The sequence below is a fragment of the Varanus komodoensis genome, unplaced genomic scaffold (genome assembly GCF_004798865.1).
Source record: "Varanus komodoensis strain SLA01 unplaced genomic scaffold, ASM479886v1 scaffold37, whole genome shotgun sequence".
NCBI lineage: Eukaryota > Metazoa > Chordata > Lepidosauria > Squamata > Varanidae > Varanus > Varanus komodoensis.
The window spans coordinates 1,004,765-1,022,557 of record NW_025335889.1 but is presented as its reverse complement, the minus strand read 5'-3'; the positions used below and the strand labels follow the sequence as shown (position 1 = coordinate 1,022,557).

The 17,793-nt window shown below is 43.3% G+C and overlaps 1 protein-coding gene across 2 annotated transcripts in view; it reads left to right on the top strand.

Annotated features, from left to right (window-relative positions):
- The window catches only part of SLC9A8 (solute carrier family 9 member A8), a 71,030-nt gene extending 54,724 nt beyond the window's left edge, over positions 1 to 16,306 (top strand). Inside the window, exons 11-16 of one of the 2 annotated variants that reach the window (XM_044440193.1) lie at positions 1,884 to 2,000; positions 9,023 to 9,105; positions 9,452 to 9,563; positions 10,615 to 10,835; positions 13,657 to 13,803; positions 15,654 to 16,306. In XM_044440193.1, the coding sequence (XP_044296128.1) occupies positions 1,884 to 2,000; positions 9,023 to 9,105; positions 9,452 to 9,563; positions 10,615 to 10,835; positions 13,657 to 13,803; positions 15,654 to 15,761 (788 nt within the window). In that variant the 3' untranslated portion in view covers positions 15,762 to 16,306. The remainder of the gene's footprint in view (positions 1 to 1,883; positions 2,001 to 9,022; positions 9,106 to 9,451; positions 9,564 to 10,614; positions 10,836 to 13,656; positions 13,804 to 15,653) is intronic. The other variant, XM_044440194.1, reaches the window with a different exon arrangement.
- Positions 16,307 to 17,793: the final 1,487 nt, after the last annotated feature.

The window sequence follows — 17,793 nt, the reverse complement described above, 5'->3', positions numbered from 1 at the left end:
GATGGGGAGAATGTACAGAGATAGAGGTCAAGAAAGACTGGCTAGAAAGAGTTACTGATCTAACATTTGAAGTGGTGACTTCCAGTTTATGAACCATGAACCCTGCATGATATACCAGCTCTTTTATGCCTTCCAGGAGAGACGTTCTGGACATTGCATGGGAAAAAGCCACACTGCACTGGCAATTCCAATTGTAAGATGTCCTTCTCCGGGATGCAGCCTGTTGCCAGCTGCATCCCAAAGACACATGTGATTGACCACACGAGCGTGGCTGCAGTATCTACATGAATCTCACAGCTGTGTGAGAGCATGACACACAGAAGGGCCATGTGCCCTGAGGGGCAGCATGCTCTGTCACTCATATTCATGTACCTGATAGAGTAGACAGCTTTTACCTATAAAGTTTATGTCATAATGAAATAGACAGTGACATTCTTTCAGTGCTCAGCCGTTTTCCAGTTTGAAGGGTCATAGGGTACAAGTGAGAATAATATTAAGGATGAAATGCAATGCATTCACAAAGTCATGTAGCATTGACTACTGTCCAGAATAATCATACATAGTTCTTGGTTAATTATTTCTGGCTTAGAGGAAACACCTTTTCACCATATGAATTTCTATCTATGATTTTTTTTTTCTTCTCCCAGCATATGCCATCTTGCTTTTCTTAAATCTGAGAAGTAAATAGCTTGAGAGACAGATGGTACGTTTTCCCAGCCTGATGTTGTTTTGGTTTATAGAGCTCCGCTTTTCTATTTAAAGCAGGAAAACGTGAATTCCACCTTTTGTACAACAGTGTGACCCAGCAGCTTGATCTTTTTATATACATTTTAAAATTTTATTTGATTTTTATCATCTTTCAACAAAACCAAATATCAGTAAAAACTCAATGGGAATACAAGAGTAGGACCACAAACACATATACAGAAAAAAGGGAAAAAACAAAAAACACTAAGGACACCATATAGCCATCCAGGAACAGAGATACACTAAAAGTATTTTTAAGAATATATACATATGCATATATGCTTACACATATGCACACAAATATTCAAAGTTCCTGTTCTACATCACTAATACAGGTTGAGGTAGGTTGACCAAATGTCAAAATGAGTGTTGAGATGAAGTCAGTAGTATATTCTCTTATGGGATACCAGTGTTGTGAAGTCTTCAGGCCAGTGTGTGATTGAGGGAGATGGTTTGTCTTTTCCCTCCCCTTAGCATGAGGCTCTTAGGCACCATGAGGGGTTACACAGTCCACTTGCAGTGGCCAAAGGAGAGCTTCCAAGATGTGGGAAGATAATTCAGCAATGTATTCACACCTTTAAATGAGCATGATGTATTTCAAAGTTGATGTGTCTAACAACTTCAGTCCAGAAGGAGGCCACCTCTGGGCATTTCCACATCATGTGCAGTAGTAATGCTTCTGCTGTCCCATGTTGCCAACATTTATTAAAGGGTGATAGTTTTTTTTTTTCTGGAACAGGCATTGTGAGAGCACCTTAAAGCTCAGTTCCAGCTATAGAAACTCTACTTCCCCTTTCACACAGAACTCAGTAAGACCTATCTGGAAACATCCTTCCCCGAGGTATGCAGGGCTGCCCCCTATTCTGAAGCCAGCAGAGAAACCCCTGCCTATGCAGGAGCTGCTGTCCTTCGCTACATTATCCCAGAAGCCGGCCAGACACCCTTTGATGAGTGATGCAGGAACTAAACCTGAACATCCAGTTGGGATCCCTCCCTAAGTTACTCTTCCCCATTCTTTCTGTTGCAGGGCAGCAATGATAATGAATGAATTGCTTTGTGATTGCCAAACAATTAGGAAATATTTCTACATTAACATGCAAAGGGTTCTTGTCTGATAATGGCCTTTTTCCCCCCAGGTATCATGGCTATCTTGTTCTCTGGCATTGTAATGTCTCACTACACCCATCACAACCTTTCTCCAGTTACACAGATCCTCATGCAGCAGACTCTGAGAACCGTGGCATTTATGTGTGGTATGTGTGGTCTTTTTTGCTTGGTCTCTGCCATTCAAAATTCAGGAAGCTCTGAACATGCTTTCTGATTGCCTGAATAACCAAAGAGTGGGGAAACAACATTCCACATTCAGCAATCCTGGGCTTCCAGTCTGGCATTCCAAGGTTCCCCAGATAGGGATGCCCCATTCCCCTGGTTGCATCCCCTTCCCCTGGCCCCACCTCCTTCCCGCAGCCATCAGTCCTTTAGTACGTTTTGGCTTTTCTGCAACTTTCCTCCACCCCATCCCATTCTAACAGATATAGATGCCTTTCCTAAGGTTTTGTTACCTTTGAGTCACTATATGCTGGCCTTTTCTTTTAGATTTTCCCCCTTTTCCTCCTTTTGTTTTGTATTTTTGACTCCATGATTTTTGGCTTTGGCCCTGTCCAGTTTGCATTCAGCCCCATTACTGCGCTGTGGCCCCCCATGAACTACTCCAAATTGCATTTGACACTCTGTGGGAACATTTCCCCACCTTTCAATTAACTTGCATGGCTCCACATCAGTGTAAATCTATGGGCCAGTTCACTTGTTTATGCTTACCATTTGGCAGCTGCAAGCAGTGACTCGCTTATGTGAGCCATTGCAATCATTTCTTGCACTTGAATCCTCCCAGTTCCCTGAGGAGGTCAAGGCAATGTGGCTGGCCACTTTTCCACACAGCAGCCCTCTATGGTAGGTGACTGCTGTGAGTAACTGACCTAAGGTCTCCCGATCCAGTAAGCATCATGGCTAAGGGAAGGCTAAACCCAGACCTCTGCTTCCACATCTTCCTCTGCTCTAGCCATCACTGAGTTGCACAAGCAACACTTTGGCATTGTCAGATGTATTAACCTCAGATGTATTAATTTTCAGAGAAGACAGGTAACAGCAGATCCTTGTTGAGTAATCAAGTGATGTACCTCCAAACAGGTGAACATGGGGCATGTAAATAGTGATCCCACAGTGTTCTCAAATAGTATTCCATCCCTTTGACCGTTCAGGCAAAGGAATGGCAGAGATGCTGAGTTAATGTAAGAGGAGACCATGAGGCTCTTCTAGTCCAGTGTCTTGGACACCACTGGACAGTCAGTTGTTTCTGAGAAATCCACCAGCAGGGCTTGAAGGCAATGAAATACCACAGCTCTTGCTCACTAACAACTGCTGATCCATGTCATGCTGCCTTTGAACATGACCTAAGCCACAACCGTAGGCATACTTAGGAAGAAAAAATGGGCTACAGCTCCCAGCGTGGCTGGCTTTGGAATGGTAGGAGTTGTAGGCCTTTTATTGTATCAAAACATGCATAGGATTGCAGCCCTAATGGCTAATAGCCACAGGTAGAGGGATCTTTCATGCGTTTGTCCAATAACCTTTTAAACCCATTCAGAAATTGATCTTTTAGGCAGAGAGAAATAGAAGTATTCTGTAACCATGGGAGTGCACATTTCATCTGCACATTTCTGAGAACAGACTTACTAATATGGAGTCTACCAAGCAGTAAAGTCACCTTTACTGACAAATGGGATAAAATGAGCAGTAAATCTTTTTGCTCCCTCATCCTCCAGGCTCTGGCTATGTCTTGCTACAAGATTGATAACAAAATAGATCTCTTTGACTCTTTTCCCACCTCTAGGCTATTTTTAGATGTAAGAAATGCAACATGCCTACATTTCTGTTAGGAGCTTTTAGATATCAAGAAGCTATTTGGGGTGAAAATAACTGGTTACAAATTAATATGAAGGAGTATGAAGTAGCTAAATATATACTATCCTCTCCATGGCCTGTCTTTTCTTACATGGTCCTAGTTTTTAAATATGTTAGGGAAATTTCCTTTGCCATTTTGAATGGGAACTATGAGATTTAATGCAATTTAATAACAGTGATGAAGATGAAAAAGACAAAATATATTGATTGGACATGTACATGAGTTAGCACCACAGAAAAAGAAATATAGAGCGTAAGAATGTGAAAAGATAAAAGGGGCCACAGTGAATCAGACCAGAAGTCCATCTTGACCAGGGCTCTGTTGATAATGTCAACAAGTGCACCATTCCGCTGGTGTTCCCTAGCTACTGGTATTTATAAACATACTGCATCTGATGTGGTGGTTAGCATGTCGTTATCAGAATTAATACCTGTTGAGAACGGTATCCTCTGTGAATTTGTCCAATCCTCTTTTAAAGCCATCCAAGTTGGTAGGCACCACTTCAACTTCTGATAGCAAATTCTGTAGTTTAATTGTGCAGTGTGTGAAGAAGACCTCCCTTTTGTCTGTCCTGAATACCATCCACCTTTGTGGAATGATCTTAGATTCTAATATTAGGAGAGCGAGAGAAAATGTCTCCCTATCTATTTCCTATACGCCATACGTATCTTTGTACACACCCGTCACTTCTCCATTTACGCACTTTTTATGCTAAACCTCATAAAGTAATTTACGATCAGCTATGATGAATCAGATCAAAGGCCTTCTCTAATCCAGCATAGTCCTTCAGGTGCCTTCAGGAAGTGCAAGCCTCTGCCGCAGTGAATTGTACTGCCTTTGAACACAGAGGTTCCATTTAGCTATCCTGGCTAAAATAACAGCAGACATGGCCCAAAATAAGTTGTGAAGAAACAAGCAGAAACTACCAGGATGCTTGGAAGACTTTCCTATCTGAGCTGTAAGGGGGAAGGCACAGGTGGGCAAGTATTCCCTCAAATAACCCAGTGAGTACTGAGCATGCATGTATAGTCAGGAAATGCTGAGTGTTGTGGAAAAAAACAACAACATGGTGGATGGAATGGAGTATCCTGAAGGCAGGCATACCTGACTGGTGGGAAGACTGGAGAAATACAATTTGCACCACAACACTTTGTTCTACACCTCATGTTCCATGGCTAATGGCTGCCAATGTTTGTTTAAGCATTTAAAAAAGAGGTTAGTCTTTGTTCTTATGCCCTCCAGATGGATGTGTTGGACTACACCTCCCAGAATTCCCCAGCCAACATGTTGCAGTCCTACACATCAGGCACCTGGTTGGAGAAGCTGGCTGCCATCAGCAGATGTTTTGGTGTGGGTTCCATATTTTTAATAATGCATTTTGTGAATGTACACTAGTTTATTTTTTCTGTCCAAAACCTTTGAGTCAGTTTGATTGGGTGGTCATAAAAACTGGTGATCAGGGAGAGAGATCATGGGCAACGTATTGCCTTTATTAGACTGACTAATGTTTAAATTGTTGGAAACTTTTAAGTTAGCCAGAACTTTTCAAGCACAGGTGCGCTCTTATATGCCAACATTTGAAAATAGGTCACAGCTATTGCACCCATCATTAAAGATGATAAATATTCTACTATTTTTATTAAGTTATTCTATATTCCTAGTGCCTGCTTAAAGTAAAACTCAGATTTAAGGTTCTCTATTTTATCAAGCTCTAGAGAACAGTCTAATAGTATTAAAATATTATGTTGTGTTAATAGGAATTAACAGCTTGCTGGCAAGGGACCAATTAATTTAAGCACTCCTAAGCTGCTAAATAGCTCTGATCATTTTGCAAGTTCTTCTTGTTAGACCTTAAATCTGAGCTCTGTTGAGGTCTTAGAATGAATTAGCTAAGGCTGCAATCCTATACCTATTTATCTGGAAGTAAGTCCCATTGAACTCAACATGGCTTTCTTCTGTGTAGGTATGGCTAGTATTGCACAGTTAAGCTGGGAGATGAGACCTATTTATTCTATGGTAGTCAGCTTTAACTTACATGCAGGCAAGCTGCAAAGCTTGAATATACATACAGGAGCTACATGTTTTTCAGTGATTAGGTCCAAGAGCCTTCCAGACACAATCATTCTGATTATTCCACTGTGCCCAGAATAAATGTGATGTCTTAAGACCTGGCAAAATTTATGTTTGTGACTATGTTTGGTTATATAGCTATCTTTCTTTTGAAAATGACTGTTGGCCTGTACTAGTATTGTGCTAGTTACCTGAGTCCAGTTGCCTAGGGTTTTGTGTGTGCGCACGCGTACATAAGAGAGAAAGTACATCCAAATCATTATCAATCCTTTCTTTAATAAAAGCACTGCCTTCCATTCTGATGGATAGCAAAATGTACAACAAGGAAAGTTTACTGTGACCCCCTTTTCTATCTTCTTTCTTGCCAGTTTCCATACAGCTGGAATATGCATATGAAGGAAGCACAATGGAGAATCCTCTGCCACCTTAAAGATGAATAAATTTATTATGACATGACCTTTTGAACACCAGCATCCACTTTATGGCATAAGGCATTTGTTACTCTTTTAAGGATATTGATAGTTATCACTTATAATTAGGCCTATCCCACCTCTCAGGTTAAAATCCCACCCAGATGGTTTCAAGTGAAACATCAATATATTAATACAAACCACTGTAAAACAGTATCAGAAGGATCGTACAGATCCATCCCAAAGGGTAGTTGATGGTTGAAAGCTCTGTGAGAGAGGGGAAGTGCAGCCCTGGGCAGGGACTCGAGTTGATTTTCAGCCCTGTCTTTATTCTAGGATGCTTTCCACAGAGTGGTTGGTGAGCACAAGCACATGGGAGCAAAAGACAGTCAAGCTGCAAATCAGACATAGGACCATTTTGGTTTTGCTTGCAAAGCATGAAATATGCCTTGCTGGATGATCTGAACACATTCCTGAGCGTGTGTCCACTGGAAATGTTTGCCAGTTGTTGAACATGAACTCACATCCATTTCCTTCCTGGGTCCCCCATAGATTTGTGCAAATATCCTAATTTGCACAACTTTACTCAGTAGACTGACTCAGCCATGCTCTGGTCCGTGGAGGAAATGTGCACAGTTCTCTTCAAATGTGTGCACATCTCCCATTTGGTCAGTGTTCCGTTTGTGCAACTTTCCTCTTCATGCAGAATGAGCAGTAGTCAGAAATGGAAATAAGATGTTTGGAGAATGCTGGCAATCTCAAACTGGGCTCACTTGCCCATCCCTAGCTAGCACAGCCTCTCTGAAGTTCCGCAAGACCTTCCAGTGGCATCATCACACCAGACTTAAAGCTGTTACCTCTGTGGAAATAGTTACATATGAGGAGTTAACTGCTGGCCAAAATACACTAGGATACAGCCCAGCTTGATTCCTTGGGTTCAGGCTGTTGAAACAAATACACTTCCAGAATGGTATGCGTACAAGAAGCATAGGAGGAGCCTACACTCACCTTCCCTTGAGGAGGGAGAGAGAAGAGTTAGACCAGAAGACTACAGTCTTGACCAGCAGCGCCAGACTCTCTCAGCAAGGGTGGGAGTGCTGGCTTTGTCACTGCACCAGCCTTCCCTCCCAGCTGGCTTAGTCTCTCCACCAGCCCCCTTGCCATCCTGTCCATCTCTTTCTCCTGGCTGATGCTGGGGCTGGCTGGATTGAGGCTCTGGTGAGAGAAGTCCCGTGGAGAGGCCTTCCTGCAACATTTCCCGCTACTAACTCAATTGTTCACAGCTCCCACCTGACCTGAGCTGCAGCGGAACTATTTCTGCTGGCCCAGTACAGGGTGGCAACGCCCTGGCAGTGACAGCTGCAAAGGGGATGACACCAAAGGGGGTCAACACTTTGGGGGGAATGCAAGGACAAGCCCCCCCACACCAGTGTTTTTATTCTCTGTGCCTGAGGGAGGGGATTCCTCTTCATCGGCCCTGCATATGTCGGCCTGCCCTCTGATCTCTGGGTATTGCCGATGGGTCCAGATGGTTTCCAGGGGGCTCTGGGGGACTTTCCTGCTGATTTGGCTGGTGGTCCTGTCAAATCCTTGGTTGCTCTCTGGAATATAGAGGTGACCTGGGCAGCTGACAGTTTCTCCTGAGCACCCTCTGTGAGGTAGAGCTCATACAGCTCCATGGTTTACACCAGAGCTGAGAATGATGACATGAAACAAGAGATGGCTTGAGTGCAGATGAAGAAGAACTCCTGGTGAATACAATTGAGTCTCTGTATTTGCTTATAGGCGAATATATTTGGAGGCAGTGAGAGTGGCAAAGAAGTAGTTTCTGACTGCCTCTAATTTCAGTCTTCCACTGGCTGCTGTCATTGAGGCCCAGGGGTCTTCAGTGGCTTGGAGTGCCTTCTACCAGCTTTGGCTGGTAGCTCAGCTATGTCCTTGGCTGGAAGGCATAGCCCACTATCAGTGAAGTATGCTCAGGTAATCGCTAAACTAGACTACTGCAATGCACTCTACATGGGGCTACCCTTGAAGACTGTTTGGAAAATGCAGCTTGTGCAAAATGCAGCAGCCAGATTAATAACAGAGAATGTTTGGTCATAGAACACCAATTCTTGCCTGCTTGCACTGGCTGCTTATATGCTTCTGAGCCCAATTCAAGGTGATGGTTGTGACCTATAAAGCTCTACATGGCTTGGGACAACAATACCTAATGAAATGCCTCTCCCAATTCTCCAGTCGCCACCACTGAGGGAGGGTTGGATGGTGGCAACAAGAAAAGACTTTTCAGTGGTGGCCCCCCACGTATGGAACAAGTTCTCCACTGAGGCCTTCCTGGCATCAACATTACTATCTTTTTGGGACCATATAAAGACCATCCTCTACTGCAAGACATTTAATTAGATACTGGGACCTGCTGGTTGTTTAACAGGGTCTTTTAAACATATAATTTTGTTTTTTTCTGATTTTATTTGGTTTTACATTTTGTATTGCTCACTTGTATGATATTTTAATATGTGTTAATTTATATGTTTTATATTTTTAAAACATGCAACTGTGAACTGCCCAGAGAACTTCATCTGTTGGGTGGTATAGAAATGAAATAAATAAATAGGAAGCAACACTGTCAGGCACATTGAAAGTATCTCTTCTTTTCTCTCTGTACCATATATGCAGCTCATACATATCAGCCACATCTCTAAATTCCCCCCATACTGTTGGACTTGGCAAATGAATCCAGTGTTAATACACCAGTGGTGCAAAGGGTCATATGCATAGCTTTGAACTGTCCTGCCTAATAGTGTTTGACTTTCCCCCTCTTTCTCTCTTTCAGAAACGTGTGTGTTTGCCTTTCTGGGTTTGTCAATTTTCAGCTTTCCTCACAAGTTTGAAATGTCCTTTGTCATTTGGTGCATAGTAAGTATAAGTAGGTATTAGTAGTCTTCCCCCTCCTTAGTAGTCTTCACCCTGTAATTTGTATCTGGCTCATTGCAATGCAATTTTTCCCAACCTAATGCCCTCTAGATATGTTGGATTACAACTCCAAGCATCCCCCAGCTGGCTGTGCTGGGAGTCCAGCACATTTGAAGAGTGCCAGATCGGGGAGGTCTATTCTAATGGAATGTCAGTGGCTCTAGCTGGGAGCTCCTCTGAAGTCTGTGTCAGGACCCTTGTCCTCCCAAACTGTTTCCAGCATGAACTGTTCTGAAGTGTCTGTAAGTGTTCCTTGTAGCCCAGTGGCTAAATTGCTTGCCTTTGACAGGTGCTGGTGCTTTTTGGCAGAGCTGTCAATATTTTCCCTCTCTCTTACCTGCTTAATTTCTTCCGGGATCACAAGATCACCCCCAAAATGATGTTCATCATGTGGTTTAGCGGTAAGCGTTCTATTTCCATATATGAGTTTATGTTTGCTGCTGTTGATTAGCTGCATTGATACCCATGACAGTTTTCAGAATAATGTGAGCAATGTGAACAGTAAGACAGGTCCCGGCCCTGAGGAGCTGACAAAGTATATGTTATTCCCATTGAAGAGATTGTCCCTCACACTTCAAAAACAGGGTGGGAGCATTGCTCAGTGGGAGAGCAGATGCTTCATACACAGAAGAGACCAGGATTTTTTGCTGGTATCTCCAGTGAAGGGCCAGATAGTAGGTTCTGGGAAGGACCTCTGCTGAAGAGCAGGGAAGAGCTACTGCTAGTCCGGGGAGGTAACCCTGGGCTAAATGCAGCATCATTCTAACTCATTGTACAGCAGGGATGTTGAACCTCTTTGAGCTGAACATCTAAATTCTATTTTGGGAAAGATCTTGAGGGCTGCATTTCAGCTGTGGACAAAAATGCCGGAATATCTAACTTAAAGCTCTTACTGCTGGTAGCAAAGACTTAGAAGAACATTTTAATCTATTAGAATGAGAAAAAAACTCAACTGGGAAAACTGCCAGCACTGGTGATCATGGGGAAATGGGTTAGGGTTAGGGTTAGGGAACGAAACAGAATAACATGTGGGTCACATTGGGACCAAATTGGCTGATTGGCGTCAGAGTTTGCACCGCTGGTATATAGCAACCTCCAATGGCTAAATGCCAGAAAAAGCAGTGGAGTGGGATAAAGGGTAATGGGATGAATGAGCATAAATGCAGTATGGACACATGAATGCAGTAGCAACCTTCTTATGTTCCTCAGCAAATGGTATACAGAGACATATTACATCTGATCCTGGAGGAAATATGTAGCCATTGTGGCTACTAGACATTTTCCTATGCAAATTTGTCCTGTCCCCTTTTTATTTGGTGGCCGTTATTGCGCTGGTCATGGCATGTGTCTGATCTCAAAGCAACTAAGACAAAATGGTTGAAGTGGCTTCCAAACCCTGTTGGATGAGAAAGAAGCCGAACTGTGTTGGCACTTTTTCCCCCTGTTCGTTAGGCCTGCGTGGGGCAATTCCTTATGCCTTGAGCCTCCACTTGGGCTTGGAGCCCATAGAGAAGCGCCAGCTTATTGGCACCACAACCATCATCATTGTGTTGTTTACAATCTTATTGCTGGGTGGAGGAACCATGCCCTTAATCAGGCTGATCGATATTGAGGACTCTAAAGCGCGGCGCAGGAACAAGAAGGACATTAACCTCAGCAAGACAGAAAAAATGGTGAGCTCCTTTTGTTGCAAGATGAAGTGTGCTATGCATTCATAAAACTTGATGACTCTTTGTGAATTGAGGCTGAGGAAGGCTTGGGGGCCAGAGAATAGCCAGTCTCCAGAATATTGTTCCGTGCAGTTTCTCTGTACTATAACCAAGTGTTCAAGAGAGCCCTATTTCAGGATTCGAGCAGTGAATGTAATGTAAATCAAGACAAGTAAGCCATGTTTATGTGAGATAACTTATGCAATATCTGTGACAGACTGAGTCACACATAAAGGGATGGTGACTCACACTTCACTCGAGAGGGCAGGGTGTATTTCAGTGATAAGCAGCAGCTCTAAATTGCTGGCCTATAGTTCAGAATTGAGGAAATGCACAATTGTATGTGGAAGAAGGTGGAGTGAGTTCCTGAAAGGCCAGTGCTTATTTAAAACCACTATCTTGCCGGAGCAGAAGCAGAAGCACGGGTCCTACCTAAAATGCTGTCTTGTCCTGAGAGCAAGGACCAAGATGCTCAGAGCAGACCGCAATATTGGGAAAATGACTTTTTACCGAAAAAAGGAGAAAAGAAAAAAATGTAGGGCGCATAGAGGAAAGGTTTCTGCAAAGCAGCAGCATCTCTCTACCTCTATTCAGTCTTCCCTCTGCTGCTCAGCAGAGCTTTGTAAATCTGTCCAGGATGTATCGCATGCTGGCCCCAAGGATATTGCAAACCATCCATAGCCTGCTATAATATATTGCTAAGCACTTCCAGGACAAGATCTCTGACATGCAACAGGACTTAGACTCCTCCTGATTCTACTCCAGCAGTAGAATCAGGTGGGGTACCAACAGCATAGCCTGGTCAAATTTTCTGGGATGACTTTCAGTTGAGGATGTTGAGAAGGTGCTTGGGCAGGTTTATGCAACCACATCTGTACTGGATGCTTGCTACTCTTGGCTTACAAATACTAGCAGGGAAAGAACAGCTGGCTGGGCCAGAGAGATGGTTAATGGTGCCTTACAAAAGGGAATGGCCCCATCCTGCCTTAAAGAAGCAGTGATGGGACTGTTCCTGAAGAAACTCTTTCTGATTCTAGTTCATCTTAACAACAACTTTACTCCTAATCTGTGCACTGATAATCTCCAAATTAGATTACTGCAGTGCATTCTATGTGGGGCAGCCCTCAAACACTGTTCAGAGACTGCAGCTTGTGCAAAGTTCTGCAGCCTGACAGATAACTGGGATCAGAATGGCTGAGCATATAACTTCAATTCTGACTTGCTTACATTTGCAGCTTGTACAGTTCTGAGCATGATTGAAGGTGCTTGTTTTAATCTATGAAGTCGTATATATTTTGGGAGCACGATACCTGTCAGAGCGCCTCTCCCAGCATGCATCTACTTGTACACTACACTCAGCATCTGAGGCCTTCTTCTGAGTACCATCTCTGGAAAGGTTTGGTTGGTCACAGTGAAAAAGTGGACCTTCTAAGTGGTGGGCCCTGGTTATGGAACAGTCTCCTATTGAGGCCTGTCTGGTGCCAACTCTGTTATCCTTCAGCTGTGGAGTGGTATATAAATGAGATAATAACAAATAATCCTGTGCAATTTTGGACAGAGAAAAACACAGTATCCAACATTCCAGAGCATGCTGGGAACTGTAGGCCATTTTTCTAAAATTTCACAGGATTGTGCTTTTACAGGAAGCTGCCTGAGACTCAGATAATTGGAATATCTAACCCACTATGGAGTGTACTAGAGGAAGGCAAGGTTTCTAGGCTTTCTAGATGTTTTGGACTGTGGCTTCCATACTTAGCCCTTATCAGCTGGGGCTGATAAGAATTGCAATCCAAAACATCTGGAAAATGACAGGTTGCCTTCCCCTGTACTGACTGGCAGCAGTTCTTCAGGATTTCAGGCATGAATTTTTCCTAGCCATACCAGGAGATTAGGAAGAAGAGAGCTATGACCTCTCCCTAGCCCAAGACTAATGTGAATCCACACTTTATGCAGAAAAAGTGTTTGCTCTGTATACTGTGGGCGTTGATTGGCAATTTTCACTGAAGACCTCCCATCAGCTCCTGTGGTGAAGCCATGGGGAGGTGATCAAAAGATTTCAGTTCCGATTTTATTACTAATGTTACTCATAAACGGTGGTTAAAGTTAACGGTGGTTTAGAGAAACGTCAAACCATGGTTAGGGAACCCAACTTGCTTTCCTAAACCAAGGATAGGCACAATGTTCAGGTGCACAGAAACGCATCTTTTTTATGGGCTCATTTGTGATATTTGTCAATTAGAGTAGGGGTGTTGTTTTCTCTTTCCCTTTTACTCCAAGCCTTGTGGTACAAATGCAGTTCAGGTGAAATGCAGCTAGACACTATAGTCCCCAAAGAGGTAAGCAACTTGGTCAAGTACCTTGGCTGGTTTTATAGCAGGTATTAACAAATACATTTGCTGCTTTCTTTCTCTCCATGATTGGCAAAGTGATAACTACCAGATGCCACAAAGCGGAACTAATTAAAGTCTGTGGCAGGCATGAATACATCATGAAAGCATGTTCTTGAAATGTATGTTGATGTTCCATTCCTTGACTGTAACTTTTATTTTTATATTATTTATTTAAAACTTTTATATCTCGTCACCACATCCCTCAGCATCTCGGGACGGCTTACAATATTAGATATTGTGCCTTTCTTTTGATCACATCGATGCCTGTGTTTCTGTCATTATAGAGTTGTTGATGACTTTGTCAAGTTGGCCCCATCAAATAAAATAAATAAATGGGAAAGGAGTGACCATGGAAGCAATTAGTTTAGATCCACCCCCTTCTCTGCTCTCTCTAGGGTAATACCATTGAATCTGAGCACTTGTCTGAACTCACAGAGGAAGAGTATGAAGCCCACTACATAAAGCGCCAGGACCTCAAAGGCTTCATGTGGCTTGATGTCAAATACCTGAATCCTTTCTTTACCAGAAGGCTCACACAGGAGGTAGGTCCCACTGAAGTGACTGCCATAGCAAGTTAACCTGCAGTCCATTTCTACTCTCAGAGGTACAGTGGCCATACTTGGGTGATCAGATCTCAGCCAGATTCTGAGCGATACCACAATGAACCAATCACCTAGGGAGGCTGTGGGCTCTCCCTCACTCTGGAAGCATTCGGGACGCAGGAACAGCCATCTGAAGGAGTACCGCATCAAGGGAGGTTGGACCATATGGCCTTCTCGGCTCCTTCCACCTCTTCTATGAATATACTGAAATATAACTAGGCCTTCTATACCTATCCTTACAGTTGCTTTGAGCTTTTCTTCATGCAAGCAGGGAAACAAGCCAGGAAACTGCTGTTACAACTGAACCAGGGAAGGATGGTCAACAATTTCCAAACTAGCCGGCATAAGAAGCCATGGTTCAAAGTTGGCATTATATCCTGGCTTGTTTGGAAGCCATCAACCACAGTTTCCTACACAGACAATACTGGAATCTGTGGTTGGTTGTGGTGCCTGGCTCAATTTACACTTGTTCTGAAGGTAGGAGTATCTTGACTTATTAAGCAGAGGTATGATTGTTCAGACACAGCCGTCGTACACTTGGTGTGTCTGAGCTGGCTACGCTAAGGTAGCCTTTATAGGTTCCGTGCAAGCATTAAATGGTAATAAGGTAGAGCTGCTAAGGCAACGTAGTCCTTCTTCATCACAAGTACCTTCTGAAAACTGCATACTCGTGAGAGAACCCATTTTTTAGTTGCAGTTTTCTGAGGAATGCCTTCTCCCCACCATTTTCAGAAGCTCAGAAGGCTACCAGAGAGAAGGTTTCACAGAGACAGAACCAGTGGAATTCCCTGTCCAGGCAATTTGGTTTAGCCAGTTAGCATAACTGTCATGGCTGCCACTGGACTTTCTTTTTGACAGCCTACTAGTACAAGCTATAGTGATGCTTGGTGCCAACATGTTGAACCTCTTTCAACCCAAAGCCTGAATTACATTTCAGAAAAACTCTCAGGAGCCTCATTCCAGTGGTGGCCAAAGCCAAAGGGAGTGGGGCAGAAGGTTCAGTGTCAAAGATACCAGTGTATTCTAACTGAAATCCCTGACCTACAGTAATGAAGCCTTAGGAAAGGCATTTCAGCTGTTCAAAATGTGGGGCGGGGGCATTGTACAGAAACTGTTCAGAGATAACCCAAACAATTGGTGGTCAGGAAAGGGGATGAGTCTATTTGGCAACTCCAGAGGGCTGTCTCGGGACCTCAGTGAGGCTGGATTTAGCCTCTAGGCTTGGGGATTTCACCCTTGATTGAGTGGTATGGAATGACGTTATTCATAGTTGAGTTAGGGCTTGGTCCCACAAACCCCTCAACTAGGACTGGGAAGAGCAGCAGAGGTGCAGCTTCACCTCCCCATCCTCCCACTCTGCATTTGCTGTGGCGCTTTGCCTGTCTAGAGCATTTAGGAGCAGGAGAGAAGGAAGCTGGGGATGCCTGATGGCTCATATCCTGGCCTCGCTCATCTTTCACCCACTCTGCATTTGCATTCCACCCGCAAAGAGGCATTCAGTTCCGCGCTCTCCGTGCTGGCTGCAAGGTGAAAGGAAGCCAGAACTTCAGTTCCCCGCTCCAAGTCAGAGCCCCTTGGCCCTGGGAATTCAACATCTTATGGCCTCTCAAATTTTGCACAGAAGCCATAGAATTGCTCTCTCCATTTGCTTTCTTCTTTGTTCAGAATTTGTCTGTCAGCCTTGCTTAATTGATATGCACCTCACAACTAAAGCTGCCCTACTTCACATGTAAGCAAGATAAAAGTGCTGTCACTGTAAGCTAAGAAGTTATTATTTTTCTTTGCCTTAGGACTTACATCATGGACGCATACAGATGAAAACCCTCACCAACAAATGGTATGAGGAGGTGCGACAAGGACCCTCTGGATCTGAAGACGATGAACAGGAATTATTGTAACTGGATGGCATTGAGTTGCACAAGCTGATGCATCAAATCCAGACTTAACTCAGAGAATTTAGGAAGACAGGATCTCGTGCTGCACTGAAGCTTCACAGGATGTGTCTATCAAGTATACATTTCACTGTCTTAAGACTTCCAACACAAAAACGCCACATGCTTTGACACAAAAGACTGCCAAATTTCTGGAAATGATGCTGAATCCCTGTACAGCAAACACCAACTGCACTGGGATCATAAGAAAATGATTACAATTTGTGCTGTAAATGTATGTTAGAGAGATTCTGTAGAACTGCTTCAGAAAACTTCTGTGCACTTTATTCTACCTTTTTTCAATACACTGGCCTAGCATTGGGAGTAATGATGAGTAATACTGTGAACTTGTATCAATGATGAGCAAGTAAATTATTATTTAAGTTTCATCTTTAATTTCCTCTCTTGCCATATTATAGACTCAGGGTGCAGCATAAGAGCAACACCAGGGGGTTGTTGCTGTGCATGGAAAAAAGCGCCTGATTAAAGCCTCGTGGCTGCTGTATTTCAAACTATGATGACCTGTCTTCTCATTTTTGAGCCTCAAGTAGCCTAACCTCAAATCCTGCTGTGTCAATTCAATCACACCCCACCTTCCTGTACTGCAGTTGCAATGCAGAGCTTTATTAATTATATTTAATTCCCATCTCCCTCACTCCAGTACCTTTATAATATGAATGCAGGAATAACAAAAGGCTGAGCTTCCTGAATTTTATCCAGTTTTATTCTTACATAGACTAGGCCAATTAAAACGAATAGACTTAACAACCCCATATAAGTGCTAGCAGCTTGAAGCCAGTTGCTGCTTTCCCAGTACAGGAAAATAAGTGATCCTTTTACTAGCCTGTATGAGCAACTAGACTGGAAAGCTATCAATTACTTTTTTTTCGTTAATTGATTGACTTTATCTACTTAAATATTGCTTAATCTGCTTTGGCCACAATCATATGCATGGTAGGACTGTCCCACCATTCACAGTAGGACTTCTATCTAGAGTTTCGTCTGCTTGCAAAGGTCAGTCTGCACATCCAAGGAAATCACATGGTGAAATTCTGTGGACCGGACTACTTCAGACAGCCGGAGGGGAATTACTTGCTCAAATGTCCCCTGTGAATTTTCTCCTGCTGGAAATGGAGCAGCTGCACAAAGACAAATGCCTGCATAGTCTTCCAGCTGAAGTGCTGCTTTTCTACATGAAGGAAATTGGGGCATTTTTATGAACCATGTGATTGACTCGCAACCCTAGAGAGGTTATTTATTTATTTAAGTTTTTAATACACCATCCAATGCCAAAGTCTCTGGACAGCTTACAAAAAACAAAGGTTATGCCACATGCATTGCTCTGACATTATCGGAACAGTTACGCTGGTGTCAAGAGCTAACAAACAAGCACAAATGCTCTTTCTCAAGGACCCTCCAATACTGCTGCTCTGCAGAGCTGAGGGACTGACTGGTACAGTGGGTGGTGTGTTACACTTGTATCAAAGGGGACAACAGAGATGTGGCACCTTAAAATTTTAAATCTTATTAAATCTTTTAACTTCTTTAAACTCCACTTCCATTAGATCTGGTGTCCGTGGAAGCCTAGGCTGGAATAAAAGTGTGGTCTTTAAGCTGCTCCAAGACTCTTGTATTTGCTCCACTGGAAATTGAATCAAAGGAGCTTTGGTGCAATGAACAGGCTTCAGCAAATCCACTCTGCAGAGGACCTACAGAGGTAGCTCCTCTCCCACTGCCAGCCCCTTGAGTAAAAGAAGCTTTTAAGTTTTACTGTTCGTGTTGATTAGTTCACATTCAAAAAGTAAGGGTGCTCAAATTCAAATAGTAAGAAACCAAGCCAGCTGTTTCTGTAGGAGAATGCTTGTTCAGTGATTTGTGCTGTTCTATCAAAGCAGGTAGGAATGCTGGCTTATAAAATAAGTCTGGGGGAATAAAATGAGTCCTGCTGGCTCCCCCTTGCCTCTGTTACCAGAGGTGGCATGCCTGCACACACATGTTG